This window comes from Papio anubis, chromosome 9, assembly GCF_008728515.1.
Source record: "Papio anubis isolate 15944 chromosome 9, Panubis1.0, whole genome shotgun sequence".
NCBI classification, from domain to species: Eukaryota; Metazoa; Chordata; class Mammalia; order Primates; family Cercopithecidae; genus Papio; species Papio anubis.
In genome coordinates, this window is record NC_044984.1 from 66,836,987 (window position 1) to 66,861,150 (window position 24,164).

The 24,164-nt window shown below is 35.6% G+C and overlaps 1 protein-coding gene across 4 annotated transcripts in view; it reads left to right on the forward strand.

Annotated features, from left to right (window-relative positions):
• TRHDE (thyrotropin releasing hormone degrading enzyme) overlaps positions 1-24,164 on the forward strand; it is a 417,014-nt gene that overhangs the window by 196,652 nt on the left and 196,198 nt on the right. For all 4 annotated transcript variants that reach the window (XM_009181217.3, XM_017946008.2, XM_017946009.3 and 1 more), the window contains exons 4-5: positions 2,665-2,819; positions 5,967-6,080. In XM_009181217.3, the coding sequence (XP_009179481.3) occupies positions 2,665-2,819; positions 5,967-6,080 (269 nt within the window). The remainder of the gene's footprint in view (positions 1-2,664; positions 2,820-5,966; positions 6,081-24,164) is intronic.

The window sequence follows — 24,164 nt, forward strand, 5'->3', positions numbered from 1 at the left end:
TACTCTGTTACATTTTCTTTGTAGCATTTATCATTTACTAATTTTCTCATTCATTTATTACTGGTTAATTGACCTCCTGCACACACTCACATATGCATATAAGCACCATGATGACAGAGAGCAAGGAGCTTGCAGGACAGGGCAAAACCATGTCTATATTGAGCAAAGGAGATGCTCAACCAGTATTTGTGGTATATGTGAATGTGCAGATTACCTGTTTCTGCCCTTTGATATCCTATTTACCTTTTGAAGTCCAACTTAACTACCATCTCTTTGAAAATCTCCCCAATCAGATTTGTTTTTTTCTCTATCTCAGCACTCTTAATTCTTCAACTATTACCTCATATTTCCCTTTTTTTCGTGTTATAGCTGTTATGCCCTCATGCTTAGTCTAAAATGTAGCAGAAGATGGGGTCATATTTGACTTACTTTAATATACATTTCAGACTTAAGACCACAACCGACCAGGTGCAATGGCTCAGGCCTGTAATCCCAGCACTTTGGGAGGCTGAGGTGGTTGGATCATGAGGTCGGGAGTTCAAGACCAGTCTGGCCAATATGGTGAAACTCCGTCTCTACTAAAAATACAAAAATTAGCTGGGCGTGGTGACGCATGCCTGTAATCCCAGCTACTCGGGAGGCTGAGGCAGAAGGATTGCTTGAACCTGGGAGACAGAGGTTACAATGAGCTGAGATCACACCACTGCACTCTAGCCTGATCAACAGAGCGAGACTCCATCTCAAACAAACAGAAATAGCAACAACAAATACCCACAACCAATGCTGAGAAGATATTTTTTAAAGTCAGGAATAAAGAAAAATCAACCTTATTATAAGACTGTTGACTATTTTATTCTTTTTCTTATTTTAAAATATTTAAAGCATGTGGAAAAGAATCAGTAATATTATAATCAGCACCCATACCACCAACAGTGAAATATTCTTATTAAAAGCATCACTATTTAATTCACTGTGTGACTGTCTTCCATCTTTTTCCCCTCCTTTCTTCCATTAAGCCATCATGACTTTAATGTTTATCATTGCTGTATGTGTGTTTGTGTGTGCATCTTGCCATTACTGTCTCTGTGCATGTGTTCGTGTATGAGTATCCATTTACAACACACGGTGTTATTCTACTTGTTTTTAAATAGTGGATGTTATTATAGGGTCATTTTACTCTTCACTTATTTCCTCGATATTCTCTTTCTCAGATTGTCCATGTTGATGTATGTAGTGTTAGAATCTAGTGGTAAGATCAATTGTTTTGATTGCTGTGTAATATTCCTTTATATACCTGTTTCTCAGTTTCTTTGTCCTTTACCTTGCTTAAACGCAGTTAATTTTCCCTTTTCACCTGTACAAACAATACTATAGTGAACATTCTTATACAATTTTCTGTTGCATCGTAGGGAGTTACCCCAGGGTTATATAGAGAAGTAGAACTTCTGGGTCAGAGACTGTAAACACTATGCTTGGCATTGTGATTAAAAGCACAGGTGCTGGAACCAGGCTGTTGGGTTCAAATTTCTACCCTGCCACTTACTGACTTTCCCAGGAAGCAAGGAGCGCCAGCTATTTTCAACCTGTTTTCATGAGCATGCGTGCCCTACCTCAATCCCTGGCATTAAGTAGTAGCGTGGCTTAGGTCCTTTTGGCTCTGGAAGGATCTGCCAGAGCCAATTCCCAGCCGCCACTGCCTGATGCTGGAGCCAGTGCCCAGCAGGCCTGTGGCTTCACATGCAATCACCACTTTGCATTTCTGTACCATTTCTGGTCCAGGGAGAGGTTTATTTTTAAGCCTGGAGATGTTTTTTTCGTTTTCCCTTTTAATATTTTATTTATCATCACTATGCCTCTGGAGCAAAGGGAGTACATCAAAGCATGAACTCTTTGTGTCACCATAACCAGAAGTTGATAATACCTCTATGACCTTTTAAAATAAGCACAGATCTTAGAATCATCTAATTGTAGATATTTGGAGCTAGAAGGTTTTTTAGAGATAATTAAGGCTAATGACCTTATTTCATAGGTGAGGGAATTGTGCTCTTAAGAAGTTAAGTGATTTACTGATGTTGCATAGCCAGTTGATGACAGAGCCAGACCAGAGTCTGTGGGGCCCCTCAATAGTTTTTAGTTTTTTTTCCATTATATCCACTAGCAAAGCTTTCTCTGTAAGATATATACACTAGAATTTAAGCAATTAGAAAAATAACACCACATTTTAAACCAGATATAAAATGTTTTCTCTTATACAATACTGAGGTAAATGTAAGAATATAGTATTTACTGCATTGAGTCAAATATATTTTCATTAGAAGGCACAACGCTTTTGCCTCTGTAGGTTCCTGCTGCATTTGGTTTCCTTGACTTATAAAATTTATTAGGATGGGCCCATCAATAATGGCACTGATACTTCCAGCTACCTATAGCACTGGGCTTGAAAATGAACTGTGATGAATGCATATGACCAGCATTTGCAGTGATAGCCTATATTTCTGCTGTCATGTAGAAATGGCAGGTAGTTTAATTTGCCAAAAAAAAAAAAAAATCACTAAGTCAAATCAAGTATCCCTTATAATTAGGATTTCTGGACATTTTTAGCACATAAATTCAGAATCTGGTGTCTTTGTTAAAGCCTTTGGAACTGTTTTATTTTATTTCTAGATCTTTTAGCTGTGCCTAAGCATCCGTATGCTGCTATGGAGAACTGGGGACTAAGTATTTTTGTGGAACAAAGAATACTGCTGGATCCCAGTGTTTCATCTATTTCTTATTTGCTGGATGTCACCATGGTCATTGTTCATGAGATATGTCACCAGGTATGAGAAAAAGAATCAGGTGTAAGTATAATGTAAAAGCTATTGAGAATGATTTTGAATAGCTACATTAAGAGCTAAATTATTATCCTCCCAAATAAATTTTAATTTTATATGGAGCACTGTGTAGTTCTTTCTGGAAGATATGTCATTTTTCTTCAATCATAGGATAAACAAAAACAAACACCCTGATCGTATTGAGTAAGCAACTGTCATTCCATTTAGTTGAGCAGTGAGATGGCACTGCCACCCAGCAGCCTCTTTGGAGCCCCTATCTAGTCAGTTATCAACCTTGCTGTATTTTCTTGTGATTATTAGTGTGTATATAGGGTAAGTGCAGTGATGGCAATGATTTATTGCATCGCTGCAAGATGCAGCTGAGTTTTGTGTACGTGTCAAAATTTGCTTTTGCTGAAATCAATTTGTTATTCCCCTTTTCCCACCACATAGACACTTAGGAAGTCTTTCACTAACTCAGCCGTGGACTCTTTGTTCTCAAATGATTGATATTTTTTGTCTTGGCATGTTTAGAAATTCATATGTAAATTAGCCAACTTTGTAGTGAAGCTAAGATAAAATTAATTTCATTTTGATTTTATGCATTTTCTCACAATGAATGGATGGCATTAGAGAGACTTCGCAGTGCTTATTTGAATCTTAATTTTAGTGGGAAAAAGTCACTGAAAATAGATGTCCATGCCAACAGAAAGTGATACCTGTCCTGGCTACTAGTATTTATGGATAGCTTTAAACTTATAACACCAGAAATCTCACTGTGATACAATGTGATTTCAATAAATTATAAACCCCACAGCTTTTTAAAAGCTGAAAAAACGAAGAAAAGAGTGATGTGAAAAACACTGTCAGTGAAAAAAGGTAAACTGTTAAATGCTAATAAATGAATACTGTCTTAATGATGAAGTGATGCGGGCCAGAGGACTGTTTACATAAATGTCAGCTTTTTTTTTTTTTTTTTTTTTTTTGAGGCCGAGTCTCACTCTGCCACCCAGGTTGGAGTGCAATGGTGCAATCTTGGCTCACTGCAATCTTCGCCTCCCAGGTTCAAGTGATTCTCCTGCCTCAGCTTCCCAAGTAGCTGGACTACAGGTGCCTACCACCATGCCCAGCTAAATTTTTATATTTTTAGTAGGGATGGGGTTTCACCATCTTGGCCAGGCTGGTCTTGAACTTCTTGACTTCAGGTGATCCACCCACCTCAACCTCCCAAAGTGCTGGGATTACAGACATGAGCCACCGTGCCTGGCCCCTAAATGTCAGTTTTTTGCACTGAACCTGTAAGATGTTTGTATCTGCCTTGTTGACCAGATCTCTGAGGTGTGTTTCTCACCCCAGGCTTAAGGGGATCCTTTGCAGAGATGTCTGGTGCTCCTAGTCTGTACTAAAGAGGATGGTTTTGACTGAATATCTTGTAATTATTTGAGACAAAAGCAGTTTGCTTTTTGAATGCTCCTATAAATGACAAGTTAGATATATAGTTCTGTTGAAGTGAAAGTGCACTGATAATGTATAATTGTTCGAAGAACTGGATTTCATTTGTTTCATATTCTAAGTTACTTTCTTGTTATAGCTTAGTATTTGTAGGGCACTTACTATGGAGTCATGAACCAGAAGCTAGGAGAAACACTTGAAATAATTTCCATTGTCATTAACCAATTAATTTCTATGTTATCTTTCCTGCCCACCAATTTGTAGTCACAATTCTGAAGATAGGATTTCAAGTTACAGGAGAAACATGCATTTTTTTTATTTAAAAAGTTATTAAAAGGTTAAACATTTACTTTGTGGTCCTCAACATACTGAGAGCTGATTTGATTTGTATTTCAATGAGAGATTCTGTTGAAGAATAGATACTTTACTGTTACTATTGAAACTGTCAGCCAAGGTTGTTAATGTGGCTGCTAAAGCCACACATGATCTGGTATTTGTCTGCCTTTCTGGACTCTTTCACACTTTCCTCCTCCTGGTCCACTATGTTCCAGTCGCAGAGGTCTTTCTTCTGTTTCTTAAATAGCTCATTCCCACGTAGAGTCTTCACATTAAGGGTTAATTACATGTCCCTGAAATTCTCCTTCCCAAGCCTTTCTCATGACTGGCTCTCCCTTATCATTGAAGTCTGAGCTCAAATGTCACTGCTTAGAGAGAATGTTTTTGGTTTTACAATGTAAAGCAGTTCCTCCCTCATTCCTGTAGCACTTTGTTAGGATCTGAAATTGCGTTGTTCATTTGCTTATTTATTTTTTTATCGTCTACCTCCCCTCATCCCCCGTGCCTCTACAATAAAATGTCAGCTGCATGAGGAGGAACATTATATAACTTTTCTTCACTGAATCCTGTCTTTAGGCTAGCTCCTGGCATATAATGTATTTTTTGCTTTTTAATGAGAAAAGAATTTCCTTAACGTTTTCCTAAACTAAGCAAGTTTCGGAATAATACATCATTATCTAATCAAAATACCTTTTAAAATTACATTATTTTTCATAAAGGCATCTTAGAGAATTTTTTTTTGGTCTAAATCCTTATTATAATAGAATCATGGAGAGTCAAGTGTGAGGGACCTCAAAAACCCTTAGTTTTATCAATCAGCAAATATCTTCTCTGAATTGCCTCTGCCACTAGAGGGTGATGCTTACATACCTCCTGTGATGAACTGCTCACTACCTTTCAAGGCAGAATGTTCCCATCTTTGGCCATCTCAGTCTGTTAGAGAGTTTTCTGCATTTTCAGCAGACATTTACCCATGCTAATTTCCATTCATTAGTCTTGGTTTGTCACTTGTAGGGTCACAAGAAACAAGCCTTTCTTTTTCTACATAATAGGTCTCCACATATTTGAAGACAGCTCTCATCAGTTTTTCTCTCCTGAGCCCTTTCTTCTCCAAGTCAAATATTCTTTTGTGTTCATTGATTATTCTTTTTTGTTCCTCTCTGAAAGCATGTATAAAAAAACTAGTGTCACCCAAGTAGTCAAATAAATCAATACAGTTTTGCCACAATACAGTTTAAGATCACAAAATCAATTGGGGAATTAATTCCAGTTATAATAATCATAGTTTAATACATGTAATTTTAAATAAAATAGTTTGGGGACAGATTTTATTTTATTTGATGACCATTAATTTTGTTACTGCAGTGGTTTGGTGACCTCGTGACGCCTGTGTGGTGGGAAGACGTGTGGCTGAAGGAAGGGTTTGCTCACTACTTTGAATTTGTTGGTACAGACTACCTCTATCCTGGCTGGAACATGGTAAGTGCCCTTGAATTATTTGAAACTTTTAGTAAAAGGCTGATCTAGTGTTACATTAGGCTTATATCATCATTAGACATGGCTAAAGGTACCAACTGATGCATGAAAATGTATCGATAAAATGTAATCAAAAATTTAAATGTTAGTATTCTTAAAGAGTCATCTTTTACTTATTAGGAACTATATAATCTGATTTGCGATTCATTAGCTTCAAAATGCCACAATTTACCTAAATAGAAATATTTTCAATTGTAGTATTTTATAGTAAAGGCAAATTGTCCTTTAAAATAAAGAAGTCAAGAGTAGTTAATAATATTTTAAATATACAGAATATATCAAACATAGAAAAATGAGGACTTGACATCTCATTGATGAGATAAAACACAAAAACCATCTAAAAGATATGATGTATTATTGTTGTAGATATATGTATTTTAGGATTAAATGACTTAATAAGAGGTCATTAATTTTATTTACGAAGAGTTATTCATATTATACCTATACTTTGGGAATGTCAGAACTTGAAGAAAGGTTTTTGTGCCTTAAGCTGTGCTATTATAGGGCATCCTAGAAGAAAAAGTAGAAGGAGGGTGTAGTTTTGCTATATGTCCTTTTATATCAGTTTTTCATTTTATATAAGCTTTCACTGATCAATAAGCGACAATGTAATTATTAAATAGAACCCAGGATACATATATGTTGTTCTGAAATTAAAATTTTAAATTTATTTAAAGTGATACTATTAAATTAAGTAAAAATTGCAATGTACCAATACTTATCAACTTCCAAAAGCTCAAATTTTATTTTTGACATAGCATAGGTGATTTTATATATATATATATACACACACACACACATATACACATACATACATATATACACATACCTATATATACACACATATATATGTTCTTTTAAACCACTTTATTGATGCAAGATTGACATACAAAATGCTGTACATATTTAATGTATGCAACTTGATGAGTTTGGAGATAAGTGTACATTCATAACACAAATGGTCATCTTTTGTTTTATGCCATAAACGTATTCATCACCTCTAAAATTTTCTTCCTGTCTTCTTTACTTATTGTTTTTTGGTGGTAAGAACACAACATGAAATCTGCCCTTCAGCAAGTTTTCAGGTGTATGATACAGAATTATTAAATATACACATTATGCTATACAGTAGATCTCTAGGACTTACTCATCTTGCATTGACTGAAGCTTTGTACCCTTTGTCTAATACATCCTTGTTTCCTCCTCCCCCACGCCTCTGGCAACCACCGTTTTATTCTCTGCTTCCGTGAATTTGACTATTTTAAATTCCTTATACAAGTGGAATTATGTAGTATTTGTCTATTTTATCTCACTTGGCCTGATGTCCCAAGTTCACTCATGTTGTTACGAATGGCAGAATTTCTTCTTTTTTAAAGGCAGAATGGTATTCTCTTGCATGTATACACCACATTTTCTTTATCCATTCATCTGTCAGTGGATAGATTGCTTCCAAAAATATTTTATACTGCTCCCTTTTGATGTTCTAAAGTATTAATAGGCAGTTATCTACTTGTTTGTTATTGTTCCAAGTATAATTTGAAGAACACGTAAACCAAGGTAAAATATGAAAGCATCTGTAAGTCATCATATAACTTCTCCAACATAAATTTAACTGACTCCTGCTGAGAAAAAAAAATGAAATTACTTTAACAAAAATGTGAAGATAGTAATACCATATCAACGTGTTTCAATTATTTTCATGCAATTTTACCAATATTTTATGAAGGCAAAATAATTCAGTTGCACAAATGTATAAGATAAGTTTATTTGATTTATGTGCCTAGGTATTTATAGATGTATAACATAATTTTAATATCTTAATTGAAGTGTTTTATTTTGGCATTCAAATTAACAATGCTTTAAATGACTTTGAAGAAAAATAAGCAATACAATGTCATATTATTGAAAGTATTCTTTTAAAAATGTGTAATTTTAAAATGTAAATATTTACAGTTACTGAAACACTTCCAAAAGTATCTTTTGGTTTTTGATGACTTTCAACCAACTTTGTTTAAATTTCTCATTTAATTTTTATTATGCTGTGGATTATTACTGATTTATAATTTTGTTATGTTTCAATATTAAAAGATGTCCTTATTACAAGTGACATGTTATGCATAGGTATTGCTTTTTTTAGCTCATTCAGATACTTGTGATAAAATTCTTTCTATTCACCATTATGAAAAATACATCTTAGATTTAAAAGTAGTCAACAGAATTTTAGATGGGGTGAAAACTGACAGCTTTTGATTTTTTTAGCATGGTAATATATCTTCAGTTTCGGTGTCCTCATTCCAAATTTTGTCTTTGAATGACTTTTCATATTTCTTCATCATTTTATCAGTTACACTGTAAATATAGGAATTCTGGAAAATATTTTTTAGAGGTATTGAAAATGAACACAGAGTATAAATAAGACAATTGAGATTTTGTTCTTAATTGAACACAGACCATGCATTAGAAGTATAAAAACCTAGAGGTTAGTCAGATATAAGATTTGATTACTTCTAAATCCATATTTAATAATTAAGAAATGAAAACTAATGACAGAACAATTACAGTGTCACAGAAAACTCATCCTATTAAAGTAAAAAATGAAACAATAAACTCCATCACATTTAATTACACAGTTAATAATGAGAAGAAACAAGTCTTATTATGATGGCCTTTTTTTTTTTTTTTTTTTTTGAGACAGAGTCTTACTTTGTGGCCCAGGCTGAAATGCAGTGACCCCATCTTGGCTCAATGCAATCTCTGCCTCCCAGATTCAAGTGATTCTCGTACATCAACCTCCCAAGTAGCTGGGATTACAGGTGTGAGCCAACATGCCAGGCTAATTTTTGTATTTTTTGCAAAGACCAGGTTTCACCATATTGGCCAGGCTGCTCTCAAACTCCTGACCTTAGGTGATCCACCTACCACAGCCTGTCAAAGTGCTGGGATTACAGGTCATGATGTGTTTTTGTGTTTAGGTTATATAGATTTAAAAAACTTTCTGCTATTTGATTGCTTTTGCTTTTTAGTTTGTGAGATACCTCAATATAAATCCAGAAAACCTACAAGTAGAAACTCTATAGAGTTTCTGCCCCTCCATATGTAATTAATACCTTCTTTGCAAACAAAATGTTAAGAATAAGATAACCACATAAATAAGAGAGGATATTAAGTGCCTTGAAGGCTGTGCCAGCACTAATTTTCATAATGGCATCAGCAAAAGAGTGAAAGAAATACTCAGAAGAATAAGAGTGACAGCTGCATCAGCAGTAACTCATACTATTGTGATATGCATAAAAGCTTTCCTGTAAGTGCATGGCTTAAGGTTCACTAGACCTAAGCCTGTAATAGAAAAACCAGGAGTCAGGCTCATGTCAGGAGTAAAGAAATTCAGGAAGTTGACCTATTTTGCCATTAATCTCAAAAACAGTGCTTTTTTAGGCATCAAGGCTCAAACACTGAAAAACAATTTTATCTGCTAGAGAGATACTATGGCAATCTACCTTCCATGGACTAGCAATAAAGAAGCCCAGAATTACATAGTATTGTTAAGGAAGCTCTTGTTCTGACTTAGGCCAATATACTTCACTTAACTGTTAGTAAAATCTTAGGTTGTATGTATGTGTGTTTTCAGAGCCAGTTTCTGATATAGAATTAAGGAATACTACATATAATAAAATTATCACAATAAGCATTTTGTGATAATTTTGTCCTCTAGCAAACTAATCAAGTTTACCATTTTGTAGATATGGGGTTTTACAGGGAGTATGACATAAGTCAGGGGGATAGATTGGAAATAAGAAGCTTGGATTCCAAGAAAGGCATTTCCCCTAACTCATCATTTGAAAAATGGGATAATTATAGTGACTTAGTATGTCCACATAATTTTTTTTGAAGACAAAATAACTTATGAGGTCTTTGAAATGTATGAACTGCTATACAAATGTGAGTAGGCATCATGGGCCTGGGAAAATAAATTCTCTATTAGAAAAGTACATCAATTTTACATATAGATACTCTAACATTTCCAATCCTAGTAATCCATTTTGGCTTCTTAGGCTTATACCAATTATTTATGCATACAAAATAAACTTGGTATCTAAATTCAGTCTCACCAAATAAATTCTTATCTATACTGGCAATGCGGACTATTCCATAGGAACGTAAGCCTTAGATAATGTTTCATTCATCAAAGAGAAGTGTCAAGATCATTAGAAACAACCTCCTCAGCTTAGGGCTGAAGACACATTTCAAAGAGGATTCATGGCATGAATAGTCTTTTTGCCTGATGTTATTTTATCAAAGTTGGCTGTTAGTGACAACATTATTGGATGGATTAAGTTATAGTATGCCATTGACAGCAATCATATTAAATCTTATTGTGTTTCCTCAAAACAGATAAAAAGAAGAACTGACACAGCACAGTAACTGTTCTTTAACAACTCTTGATCATTTTAATTTGAAAAAAGTTTACGTTAAAATAATTTTACTACAGCAAAAAGTTGCTTGTTAAAATACTGCAATGGAGAACTCATTTTAAAGACCTGGTGCCGACGCAGGTCAACTCATATCCCCTGTGTATATTGCATAGGTTTCATTATAATTCGTGTGGTCTATATTCTAGGTGACTACTTCAGGTTCTGGAATGTAGCATTACAAGAAAGTGCTTCTATAATGAGAATCATTAAACATGAGCATATGTTCTTTCATTAAAGAACTTGGGAAGATAAAGAGCTTCACCCACCAAAAACATAAGTTATACTTTGATAAAGTCAGCAAACTGGAATTTTTCTCCTAAATTTCGTAAGGACACATACCTGAGCATAAAGATTATTATTAATGCAACTAAAATTCAGTCTGCAAAATAACTCCTCTAAAGTAATAAACTAGAAGGTGATCCAATTGTTTTAATTTATTGATATTTTATACTGAAATGACTGATACCCAGTGAATGTGAGAAATTTAAAGGCTTCTTAGGGTTGAACCTAAGGACTTTTGGTCTTTTTTATTCTGTTCAGTTGCTTAAAAGTGACGTTTACATTGAGAGACCATAAGGAAAGTAGAAAGCGTGCCTGTTTGGGTCTCATGGAATCCCAGTCTTTGAAATGGACCTCTTCGCTGACTGCATTTTCCTTTCTCTGTTCCCTCCTGCCTTTTAAAGCTATTTTATTTTTACTCAACAGAAGTTGAGAAAATCATTGACTAACTGAAATATAGATGATTTGCTCTATAAGCAAACTTTTTTCCTTACTGAAAATATAAACTTCTTTTTAAAGAATAGAAACATCTTTTCAAAAAACCAGCTCCTGGATTCATTGATTTTTTGGAGGGTTTTTTGTGTCTCTATCTCCTTCAGTTTTGCTCTGATCTTAGTTATTTCTTGCCTTCTGCTAGCTTTTGAATGTGTTTGCTCTTGCTTCTCTAATTCTTTTAATTGTGATGTTAGGGTGTCAATTTTAGATCTTTCCTGCTTTCTCTTGTGGGCATTTAGTGCTATAAATTTCGCTCTACACACTGCTTTAAATGTGTCCCAGAGATTCTGGTATGTTGTATCTTTGTTCTCATTGGTTTCAAAGAACATCTTTATTTCTGCCTTCATTTCGTTATGTACCCAGTAGTCATTCGGGAGCAGGTTGTTCAGTTTCCATGTAGTTGTGCGGTTTTGATTGAATTTCTTAGTCCTGAGTTCTAGTTTGATTGCACTGTGGTCTGAGAGACAGTTTACTATAATTTCTGTTCTTTTACATTTGTTGAAGGGTGCTTTACCTCTAGCTATGTGTTCAATTTTGGAATAAGTGCAATGTGGTGCTGAGAAGAATGTATATTCTGTTGATTTTAGATGGAGAGTTCTGTAGAAGTCTATTAGGTCCGCTTCGTGCAGAGTTGAGTTCAATTCCTGGATATCCTTGTTAACTTTCTGTCTCGTTGATCTGTCTAATGTTGATAGTGGGGTGTTGAAGTCTCCCATTATTATTGTATGGGAGTCTAAGTCTCTTTGTAAGTCTCTAAGGACTTGCTTTATGAATCTGGGTGCTCCTGTATTGGGTGCATATATATTTAGGATAGTTAGCTCTTCCTGATGAGTTGATCCCTTACCATTATGTAATGGCCTTCTTTGTCTCTTTTGATCTTGATGGTTTAAAGTCTGTTTTATCAGAGACTAGGATTGCAACCACTGCTTTTTTGTTTTGTTTTGTTTTCCATTTGCTTGGTTGATCTTCCTCCATCCCTTCATTTTGAGCCTATGTGTGTCTCTGCATGTGAGCTGGGTCTCTTGAATACAGCAAACTGATGGGTCTTGACTCTATCCAGTTTGCCAGTCTGTGTCTGTTAATTGGACCATTTAGTCCATTTGAAAAGATCAACAAAATTGATAGACTGCTAGCAAGACTAATACAGAAGAAAAGAGAGAAGAATCAAATAGATGCAGTAAAAAATGATAAAGGGGATATCACCACCAACCCCACAGAAATACACACTACTATGAGAGAATACTATAAACACCTCTACACAAATAAACTAGAAAATCTAGAAGAAATGGATAATTTCCTGGACACTCACACTCTCCCAAGACTGAACCAGGAAGAAGTTGAATCCCTGAATAGAACAATAGCAGGCTCTGAAATTGAGGCAATAATTAATAGCCTACCAACCAAAAAAAGTCCAGGACCAGACGGACTCGCAGCCGAATTCTACTAGAGGTACAAGGAGGAGTTGGTATCATTCCTTCTGAAACTATTCCAATCAATAGAAAAAGAGGGAATCCTCCCTAACTCATTTTATGAGGCCAACATCATCCTGATACCAAAGCCTGGCAGAGACACAACAAAAAAAGAGAATTTTAGACCAATATCCCTGATGAACATCGATGCAAAAATCCTCAATAAAATACTGGCAAACCGGATCCAGCAGCACATCAAAAAGCTTATCCACCATGATGAAGTGGGCTTCATCCCTGGGATGCAAGGCTGGTTCAACATATGTAAATCAATAAACGTAATCCAGCATATAAACAGAACCAAAGACAAAAACCACATGGTTATCTCAGTAGATGCAGAAAAGGCCTTTGACAAAATTCAACAGCCCTTCATGCTAAAAACTCTCAATAAATTCAGTATTGATGGAACGTATCTCAAAATAATAAGAGCTATTTATGACAAACCCACAGCCAATATCATACTGAATGGGAGAAAACTGGAAGCATTCCCTTTGAAAACTGGCACAAGACAGGGATGCCCTCTCTCACCATTCCTATTCAACATAGTGTTGGAAGTTCTGGCTAGGGCAATCAGGCAAGAGAAAGAAATCAAGGGTATTCAGTTAGGAAAAGAAGAAGTTAAATTGTCTCTGTTTGCAGATGACATGATTGTATATTTAGAAAACCCCATTGTCTCAGCCCCAAGTCTCCTTAAGCTGATAAGCAACTTCAGCAAAGTCTCAGGATACAAAATCAATGTGCAAAAATCACAAGCATTCTTATACACCAGTAACAGACAAACAGAGAGCGAAATCATGAATGAACTCCCATTCACAATAGCTTCAAAGAGAATAAAATACCTAGGAATCCAACTTACAAGGGATGTAAAGGACCTCTTCAAGGAGAACAACAAACCACTGCTCAGTGAAATAAAAGAGGACACAAACAAATGGAAGAACATACCATGCTCATGGATAGGAAGAATCAATATCATGAAAATGGCCATACTGCCCAAGGTAATTTATAGATTCAATGCCATCCCCTTGAAGCTACCAATGACTTTCTTCACAGAATTGGAAAAGGCTGCTTTAAAGTTCATATGGAACCAAAAAAGACCCCGCATTGCCAAGACAATCCTAAGCCAAAAGAACAAAACTGGAGGCATCACGCTACCTGACTTAAAACTATACTACAAGGCTACAGTAACCAAAACAGCATGGTACTGGTACCAACACAGAGATATAGACCAATGGAACAGAACAGAGTCCTCAGAAATAATACCACACATCTACAGCCATCTGATCTTTGACAAACTTGACAAAAACAAGAAATGGGGAAATAATTCCCTATTTAATAAATGGTGCTGGGAAAATTGGCTAGCCCTAAGTAGAAAGCTGAAACTGGTTCCTTTCCTTACTCCGTATATGAAAATTAATTCAAGATGGATTAGAGACTTAAATGTTGGACCAAAAACCATAAAAACCCTAGAAGAAAACCTAGGTAATACCATTCAGGACATAGGCATGGGCAAGGACTTCATGTCTAAAACACCAAAATCAATAGCAACAAAAGCCAAAATTGACAAATGGGATCTCATTAAACTAAAGAGCTTCTGCACAGCAAAAGAAACTACCATCAGAGTGAACAGGCAACCCACAGAATGGGAGAAAATTTTTGCAATCTACTCATCTGACAAAGGGCTAATATCCAGAACCTATAAAGAACCCAATCAAATTTACAAGAAAAAAAACAAACAACCCCATCGAAAAGTGGGCAAAGGTTATGAACAGACACTTCTCAAAAGAAGACATTCATACAGCCAACAGATACATGAAAAAATGCTCATCATCACTGGCCATCAGAGAAATGCAAATCAAAACCACAATGAGATACCATCTCACACCAGTTAGAATGGCAATCATTAAAAAATCAGAAACAACAGGTGCTGGAGAAGATGTGGAGAAATAGGAACACTTTTACACTGTTGGTGGGATTGTAAACTAGTTCAAGCATTGTGGAAAACAGTGTGGCGATTCCTCAAGGATCTAGAACTAGAAATACCATATGACCCAGCCATCCCATTACTGGGGATATACCCAAAGGATTATAAGTCATGGTACTATAAAGACACATGCACACGTATGTTTATTGCAGCACTATTCACAATAGCAAAGACTTGGAATCAACCCAAGTGTCCATCAGTGACAGACTGGATTAAGAAAAAGGATGAGTTCGTATCCTTTATAGGGACATGGATGCAGCTGGAAACCATCATTCTCAGCAAACTATCGCAAGAGCAGAAAACCAAATACCGCATGTTCTCACTCATAGGTGGAAAGTGAACAATGAGATCACTTGGACACAGGAAGGGGAACATCACACACCGGGTCCTATTGTAGGGAGGGGGGGAGGGATAACGTTAGGAGATATACCTAATGTAAATGACGAGTTACTGGGTGCAGCACACCAACATGGCACATGTATACATATGTAATAAACTTGCACATTGTGCACATGTACCCTAGAACTTAAAGTATATTAAAAAAATTTACAACCTAAAAAATAAAAAATGGGGGAAAAAAAAGAATAGAAACATGTTTTTCCAATTTAAGAGGAACTGGGAACCTGCAGCTCACTGTTACAGGAGAAAGGTAAACCTTTCTCCTAGCATTTGCAGTTAGAGCAGATTTTGGCATTGGTGGATAATGGGCCTACAGCAAAGACAAAGAAACTACAAAGAGGATATAAGAGCAGCAATGAGAGCAGCAGCTAGTGCCATTAAAGCAAAATATCTCCTGTGCTGTAGCTGTACTCTGAGTACATGCTTGAGGAATCCTAATGTGCATATGCCCCATCCATTGAGGATTAGACTAGAACTCCAAGGGTGTATGTATTCAGATAATTCAAAAAGAATGTCAGAGTTAAGCAGGCCTGACACTGGAATCTAACCAGTGGAGACTGAAGAGTTATTAATAATTTTTAGCAAAAAAAAAAACAAAAAAAAACAGTTAAAATAAGAGCTGTACCTGTTACACTAACGGGTTAAACTAGCTTTCACTGAGGCTAATGCAATAACAACTTATATTTACATATTTTTTCTCATTTTTGGGACTAATTCTGTACATTTTAGAACATGTCTTATAGTAGCATTGGTACCAATGTTAAGAACATCTGTTAGAAAGATGAATGAGTAAGGCTGGACAATCTTTGTTAATTGTTGAAGTATATTAACTGATGTAGAAATTGTGTAGCACAAATACATTTTTGAGTATAATACTACAACTGAAGAATACATAATATATACATGTTTCATTTTGTTTGCACTTGTAGTTCTTTTATAAAAATCAAGACTTTGGATTCACAGTTGCTTGGGAAATAGAAACTTTTGAAGAGCCTCAATGTTACAAAGATGTGTTAAGTTTCAGGAAATGAAAATCTGTTTCTTTCATTGCTTCAAATAAAAGATCAGCTTTTACTAAGTAAGATATCTTTGGAAAAGGAAGATAAAACAAACATAATTCATAAGTATTCATGTATATTCACTGTATATTCACATATATTTCTATCTACTCAGGTAAGTATCTGGAAGGTTTGTTAGTCACATTACCTCACATTCTTTCTTACATGAATTTTTAAAATGTAAAATAAAGCTGAAAATTTAAAAAATTATACATGTTTTTAAAGGATGATTTTTTTTTAAAGCAGAGTCATTTTGCTCAGAAAGATTGTTTCAGGTTTTGTATACTTTAAACCTAGAGATTTCAGATGAATGAGCATTCCCTATGGAATAAAGTATTTCTTCTGAGCACTGTGTTAGGATTTGCATAGAGTCAAGGTCCTTTTACATTTTTGTAGGAGTTTCAAAACCAACCAGTAACTTTACAGCATTAGACACTTTCTAAGAAGAAAACTCTTACTAAACCTGGAGTCTAACAATAATGCAAGGCCATCCTTTCTCATATCTAGAAATACCACAGGGAAAATGAACCTATTCATTCTCGTTTCAAGTAAGAGCAGTTCATAAGCAGAATATTCCAGCTTGCTACAAAACTGTCAGACACCACTTGATAAACCAAAAAATTGATAATCCAAAAATTATACCAAAATGACAAAATGTCTTCTTAGACATTATTATTCTCAAACATATAATAGTGGCCGTAGCATATGAGACAACTCTTTTATCTGTCCTTTTCACCACTCCTGGTAAAAACGTTATTCTCTTTTAATATATGAATGTTCAACATCTGATGTTATTCAGCATGTCCCCAGGTAAAATAAATTTGCCTTGCAAATCCTCTAACATAAACATAGCCAAAACTAAAAGCTGGGGACTCAGAGGGCAACCAAAGAAAAATTCATTAATTTTCTAATTATTAATCATCCTTAACCAGACAGTTATATGTTTTGAAAGACATTAGAACACAACTCATTTCTAAGCAAGGAGTGATTGTCTCAGTCCATAACACTTTATGGGACTTTTCTTTTTTCTTTTTATCAAGGTTACTTTAATACTGTTCAAGATATTACTAGACAAGGATGGCAGAAATAAAAGTAGTGAGTTCAAGTGATACAATAAAAAAAAATCAGAAAAATAGAAAAGAGCCTTCTGTGAAGAGAAAATTAGGGAAAAAAGGGTAATTTGAGGTTTATGAAGATTTTGCCTCAGTTACTCCTTTAACCGTTTTAATTATAAAGACTCATATAGCATTTACTTTGTACCTCTAAACACTTGATATATATTAATTCACTGTGAAATAGAGTAAGACCTGCCAGTATCTGGAGAATGCATAATTTCTCTATTGTCCTTTTTTTTTTGGAAGTCTGAAGAGTGTTATATTGGCTAGATCACTGTTCAGTTCTGCCATTCAGGCAGCTCTTCTCAACCATGAATTCAAAAAAGATTTTTGGTAGAACATATTTTGACATTGAGCTGAATAACTTCTGTGGATATACCATTCACAAACTTGAGTGAGCTCCCTTTGAAAATTGTTACATCTTTAGCTTTGTACCTTTTCCTCGGATTGATGAAACAAAATTCTACTGATTACAGTCTTATTTTTGTCAGTTTGTGTCATATGCATCATTAAAGATGAAGATACATGGGAATGCTTTTCTCCCCTTAGCACCCACTTCAAAAACACCTGTGTCCAATTAATTCCCTTAATCATTTTAGTTTTTCTTCTCCAGATTTTATTTATAGTTCAGTGAGGCCCTTCTTAAGTGCTGTTAATGGTATACTAGGTCAGTAATTGTATATAAGTTAGTTTGATGTATTGCTGCTATATATTTTTCTCATTCCATTCATTCATATATTTCATTCATTCTATTTATTTCCATCAGAGAATTGTCAAGTACCTAAAATAAGCCACTCATGCTAATTTCTATGGAATAAATCTCATGATAATATTAATATGGAATTGGTATCTATCAGTTTCTTGTGTACTTTGTATTTATCTTTTGCTTGGTGGCTTCAGTTAGTAGATGTATATAAATTTAGGATTTTTTTTTTTTAAGGCTTTAGCTGACTGATCACACCTCTGTCAGAAGTAGCTTTTTTACAGAGCAGCTCAAAAATACAGAGCCATCACCTCAGTCAGGTTGTTCACATTCATAGATATATTTGAAAAGTAAAATTGGGCATGGTAAGTTTCAGAGGATTAGCAAAATCATAGAACAATCAGAACATTTAGCTACCTATTATTTTTATATTACAGGACTCAAGCATATTTTGTAATGTTTGCTCCGATTAACCAACTTACAATGGCCATTTCATTAGATTTTTGAGTATCTTTCTGCTCATGTAAGTTATGCTTTTGAGTCTTGCTTCTTTCCCTAAACATCACAGCTTTGCTTGCAAGATAGGTTACTAAAAAAGCAGATTTCTGTTCTTTTGATTGTAGTGGCAGTGGTGGTAGTATGGTGGAATATTTTCATCTAAATATTGTTTATTTTATAAGTTTCCTGATTAAAGACAAGTTTAGATCGATTGCCCCTTCAGAGGAAAATTTGGCATTAATTACATTCTGTTCCTAACTATTCGCATGACTGGTCCAATTTGAGGCACTTGAATCATGATACACTATTGATGATGACTAATTAAAAACTAAAAAACTGTATAAACAAATTTGTTGCCCTAGTTTTAAAACAGGGAAGTTTTCTTGAAATTGTTGGCTTCTTTAGAGAGGTGACAGGACATATAACTTACCAGGCCTAAAAATAATTTGGCTTCCTACAACAAGATAATATTTTCAATTTATTGCTAAGTATTTTGCTGTCATATTTCGGATCTTCACTGACCAAATATTTCCAAGGATTAATCTGCACTGACTTGTTCTTTTCTTTCATTTAATAAACACTTACTGGATGCCCCCCTGCCTATTTTTTTTTTTTTGGCTGGTTTCTCATTAGGGACGGGAGACACTCAAATAAGTATGGAACATCACTGCCCTCTAAGTCTCACAGACCTATTTTACCAATTTAGTTAGATTATCTTCATTAGCGTTAGAGTAATACTACTTTACAGTTAGCTAGAATGAAGTTCAATTCCTTTTTCTGCCTATCCCATGAATTAAATTTTTGGCTGTCTGCTACTTAATAGCTGTGTGATCTTGTTTATTCATCTTCAAAATATGTATGAAATCCCCAGGTTGTTTATATCACAGACTGGTTTTAAGAATTAAAGAAATCTATATTCTTACTATCATTTTTAACCAATATTTTTGTTATTAGGTAGTTAAGTGTAATAGTATTATCTGCAGGGTAATAATATTTTAACATTTTTATGCTTTATAAATGGATTGCAAGTTCAAATTTTACGTTCTGAAGAGCAAAGCTTTTCTCTACTCATTATATAATCAGTTTATAAATATTATAATAGCTTACTTTGAAATAAAGTTTTATATGATAGGTTCTAATTGATTAACTTTCTGGGCTCTTCGTATGCTATATGTTCTAGAGTTGTTTGCTATGGGTTATCAAAATTTTCAAATTCCAAAAAATATGTTTTTTATATTCGTTGGAAATATAAAGACTTCTTATTATCTGACAAATGTAAGGTTTTATCAGACTGGGTTATCTGATATATTGACAATTCATATCACATTGAAAGTAAAGTACAAAAATGGTTTATTTTATAAAATCTATTGATCAATTAATAAAGATTAATAATAATCTTGTTACAGAATTAAGATCAGTTGAATGGATATTTATTTTATAAATTAAAATAACATAAATTTATCACCATGTTAATAACTTCTGGGAGTCTATTAGCTCATCCTTGGAATTCTTCCAAACCTGAATGGTATGAGAAAGTTTCCATTAGAAATTTAAATGGAAATATAATCTGTTTAAGAAAATTAGTCAGTATACATTTAAAAATGCTCTGAATTACATTTTGTCAATCAAAAAATGCCTTAATTCTCTTATGTGTCTGCAAAATATTGGAGATAACTCTCTGTGACTAATGTGCAAAATGAATGGATAAGTGTGAAAAAAGATTAGCCAATTTGATTTTATTGAAATGTCCTATCAGACTGTTAAAAAATTTAGCATGGAGGAAAATATTCTTACTGCCAAAGTAGGTATAAAATTCTTGAAAAGGTGAAGGAGGTATTATCTCCTAGAAACTTAAAATCTATGTACAGGATCCTGAAGTGACATTTTCTAGAAGAATGGGAATGAGTTCATATTAATTAGCAAAGAAGAGAAAGCAAGTATTCCCCACTAATGATATATGCTTTATCAGGGACTGTTTGTAGTCATTTAAATAGGGACTGTTTATTTCACCATCATTTCTCAGTATTTATCTGAAAGTTTAGCATATATGAGATGTTCAGCAATACAAATCTGGCCAAAAATTAACAGAAAGTTATGAAATGAATGTTAACAAATGTCAAGATCACTTATGAAAGATTATAGTAGTTTCTATGTTGCTATTAGGAATGCATTCATTGAACAAAAGAAGATATTGAAATTAGAATACCTATGAAACTATATTGGATAAATGTTTTGAGGAAACAGGAAAAGGTGGCAACAAATCCTGAAGGTTGGCTGTCAGCAAGATGGCCGACAAGAAGTTTTTAGTGTTCTTTTCTCCCCACAAGAAAAGTCCTCAAACAACAAAGAAACAACTACATTTTGACCAAAATAGCTAAAGGACAGCTTCATAGAACAACAAAGAAACAGCAGAAATCTTGTAGAGCACCGAAATTCAGGATGGCTGTGTAGGGAAGGGAAGGAAATTCATTGCCTCCATCACCCTATTCCCAGGGGTGGAATCAAATCAGAACCAGGAGGGACAACTTCCTGCAGAGAAAAGGTAAGCAAGAGGACCCAGGTAGCCTCAATCACCACCATGGATGCTGCGGTCTTTGCTACTGGAGACGCCTTCAGTCTTCATAGGCTCAGAGCCCAGCTGAAGAAGCTCTCCAGAGTCCACACACTGAGCTACACCCAGAGAAGGAGTGTGGCTATTCTCCATCCCCATGGCTCAAGTTGCTACTGTGCTATGCCACCTTGAATTAGAGCCACTATTAGAGTGTGTCCTGCTCCAGGGGTGAGTAGTCATTGTACCCTTCCATCCCTGAGACTTTGCTGCCCCTGCAATATGCCCAACTGGTAGCATGCCATTCCTGAGCTGATCTGCTGCCATTCCTTACCTCCAAGGGGCAAGCTACTGTGGAACTGCTCCAACCTCTGCATTCCAGTGGCTGGTGCACCCTCCTCCTAGAGCTGAGCTGAAGTAGCATCCCAGCCCCTGGGGACCTCAGGCCTCCTGCACACCACAACAGTCACATCTCTGGCATCACAGCTGAGTGCCCTGCCCCTGGGGACATCAGGGGGGCTCTGCCACACCAGAGCAGTTGACCCCTCCCCATTCTACAGGTGAGGCAGCATCCTGTCCCTGGGGATCCGAGTCTCAGGAATACCAGAGCAGTTTCACCCCCAATGTCACAGCTAACTATGAGTCCTGCCCCATACAAAGGTATGCAGAGGCTCTGTTGACCCATGTAGTCACATTTTATGGGGCTGAGAAGATTTAATACCATGTGTCCTGGAGAATCAGAGCTTTGGCTGAGCTGTACTATCTTGACCTCCAGGCTGAGCAGGTGCCCTGATTGAGATTCTAAGATGTCCCACCTCTATAGGGAGTGGTCATTTCTGCACTACTTCCTATCCTTCAGCTCCCAAGCCGTATAGACATCTTGCTATTCCTGGGTACTTGCTGCTGCTGCACCTGGTGTCACAGAACCTGTTCAGCTTAGTTCCATCATCTCAGGGTCTACAGTCACCACTGTGTGGTACCTCATACCCCACTGTGTTTTGTTGGTTCCAGGTCCTGCATTGCAGCTGTACCCTGCTCCAGGAGGCTTTAGCCTCTGGAGAACCTATTCTTCCCCAGAGATATGTCAATACTGTGCCTTGACACTTAGGATCAAAACTACAGCCACACCCCAGTTCCCTGGGTCCAGGTTGCTGGGATGTGCCTCAGAACAACAGTTCTTACCTCTGTGGGAGAACTGCACCCACTCATACCTTGGAAAGTGAAGCTGCAACTGAAGTCCCAGGTGCTATAATGGTTAGTCTTATAAGACCCTGATCCCAGAAACCTGTCTTCATAGTTTATCTGAGCACTCGTGCTTTGAATCCAAGTACCGTGCCTGTGGGCCATGTCAGACCTGACACCAAGAGAGATCCCCTCAGATAAGACTCCTACTGTAGGGAAGATAAGAAGAGAAGGATCCCTAAAGTCTTTGCCCTAATAACCTATACAGTCACCATCACTTCCACAAATTCCTGCAGCCAAGACCACTGAGGTACCACAGTTATTGCTAATGTAGATAACAACTGAAGAAGCTATACAAAGACTATGCCACTTCACCCACATGGAACCAGAGCACCTTCACCCTGCCCAGTTGGCACCCATAGGTCCATCTGCAGGTAAAAGTATTAGCCTCCAAAAGCCACTCTTAGCTTAGAAGAGGTGACTGTACCATTAAATATGCAGATGTAAATGCAGGACACAAGAAACATGAAAAAGCAAGGAATCCTGACTCTATCAAAGGACATAATTATCCAGCAACTAACCTGTAAAGAAACGGAAGTTTACAAACTGCCTAATAAGGAATTTAACATAATAATCTTAGGGAAACTCAATAACATACAAAAAGAATACAAATAGACAATGAAGTCAGGAAAGCAATTCATTATCTGAGTGAGGAGTTCAACAAGAAGAGATAGATATCATTAAAAAAGAACCAAATCAAATTTATGGAGCTGTAGGGTTCAGCTGTAAATAAAAAATACACTGAAGAGCTTCAGCAGCAGACTAGAACAAAAAGAAGGAAGAATCTTGAAGATAGCTCTTTAGAAATGCTTGTCAGAACTTTTTTTTTTAAATTAAAAACTGTGTAGTCAATGGGATTTATAGGACGCCATTAAGTAAAGAAATATTCACATTATGCAATTTTCAGAAGGAAAAGAGAGAAAGAAAGAGAAGACTTATTTAATGAAATAATTGCTGAAAATTCCTAAGTCTTGGAAGTGATGTGGTCAAAAGTCCCCAAACAGAAACAACTCAAAGATTTCTTCTCCATGGCACTTTTTGATCATACTATCAATAGTGAAAGACAAAGAGAAAATTTTAAAAGCAGCAAGAGAAAAGCATAGTCACATATAAGGAGACCTCCATTACACTATCAGTGTATTTCTCAGCAGATATCTTGCAGGCCAGGAGAGAATGGGATGATATTTTCAAAGTACTGAAAGAAAAAAAACCCTTTTTAGACAAGAATACTATACCCAGCAATTTTGTCCTTCAGAAACTAAGGAGAAATAAAGTATTCCTCAGACAAGCAAAAGTGAAATGAATATATTACCACTGTACTTACGAGAAATACTTAAAGAAGTTCTTCAAATGAAAATTAAAGAATGGTAATTACTCTCATGAATATGTATGAAAGTATAAAACTACTGGTAGTGGTAAATGTATAGTCAGATCCAGAATACTTCAATATAGTGATGGTGGTGTATAAATCCAATATATCTTTAGTATGACGGTTAAAAGTCAAAAATAACTAAAGCTACAAAAAGTCCAGGAACACACAATATAAAAAGATATAAATTGTGACATCAAAAACATAAACTGTGGAAGGAGATGGTAAAAGTTCAGAGTTTTTGTATGCAACAGAAGTTAAGTTGTTATCAGCTTAAAACAGTTGATTATAACTATGAGATGTTTTATGTAAGCCTCATGACAACCACACACAAAAAAATCAGCAGATATACAAGCAATAATTAGGAAGATATCAAAGCTCAGAATTACAGAATATTATCAA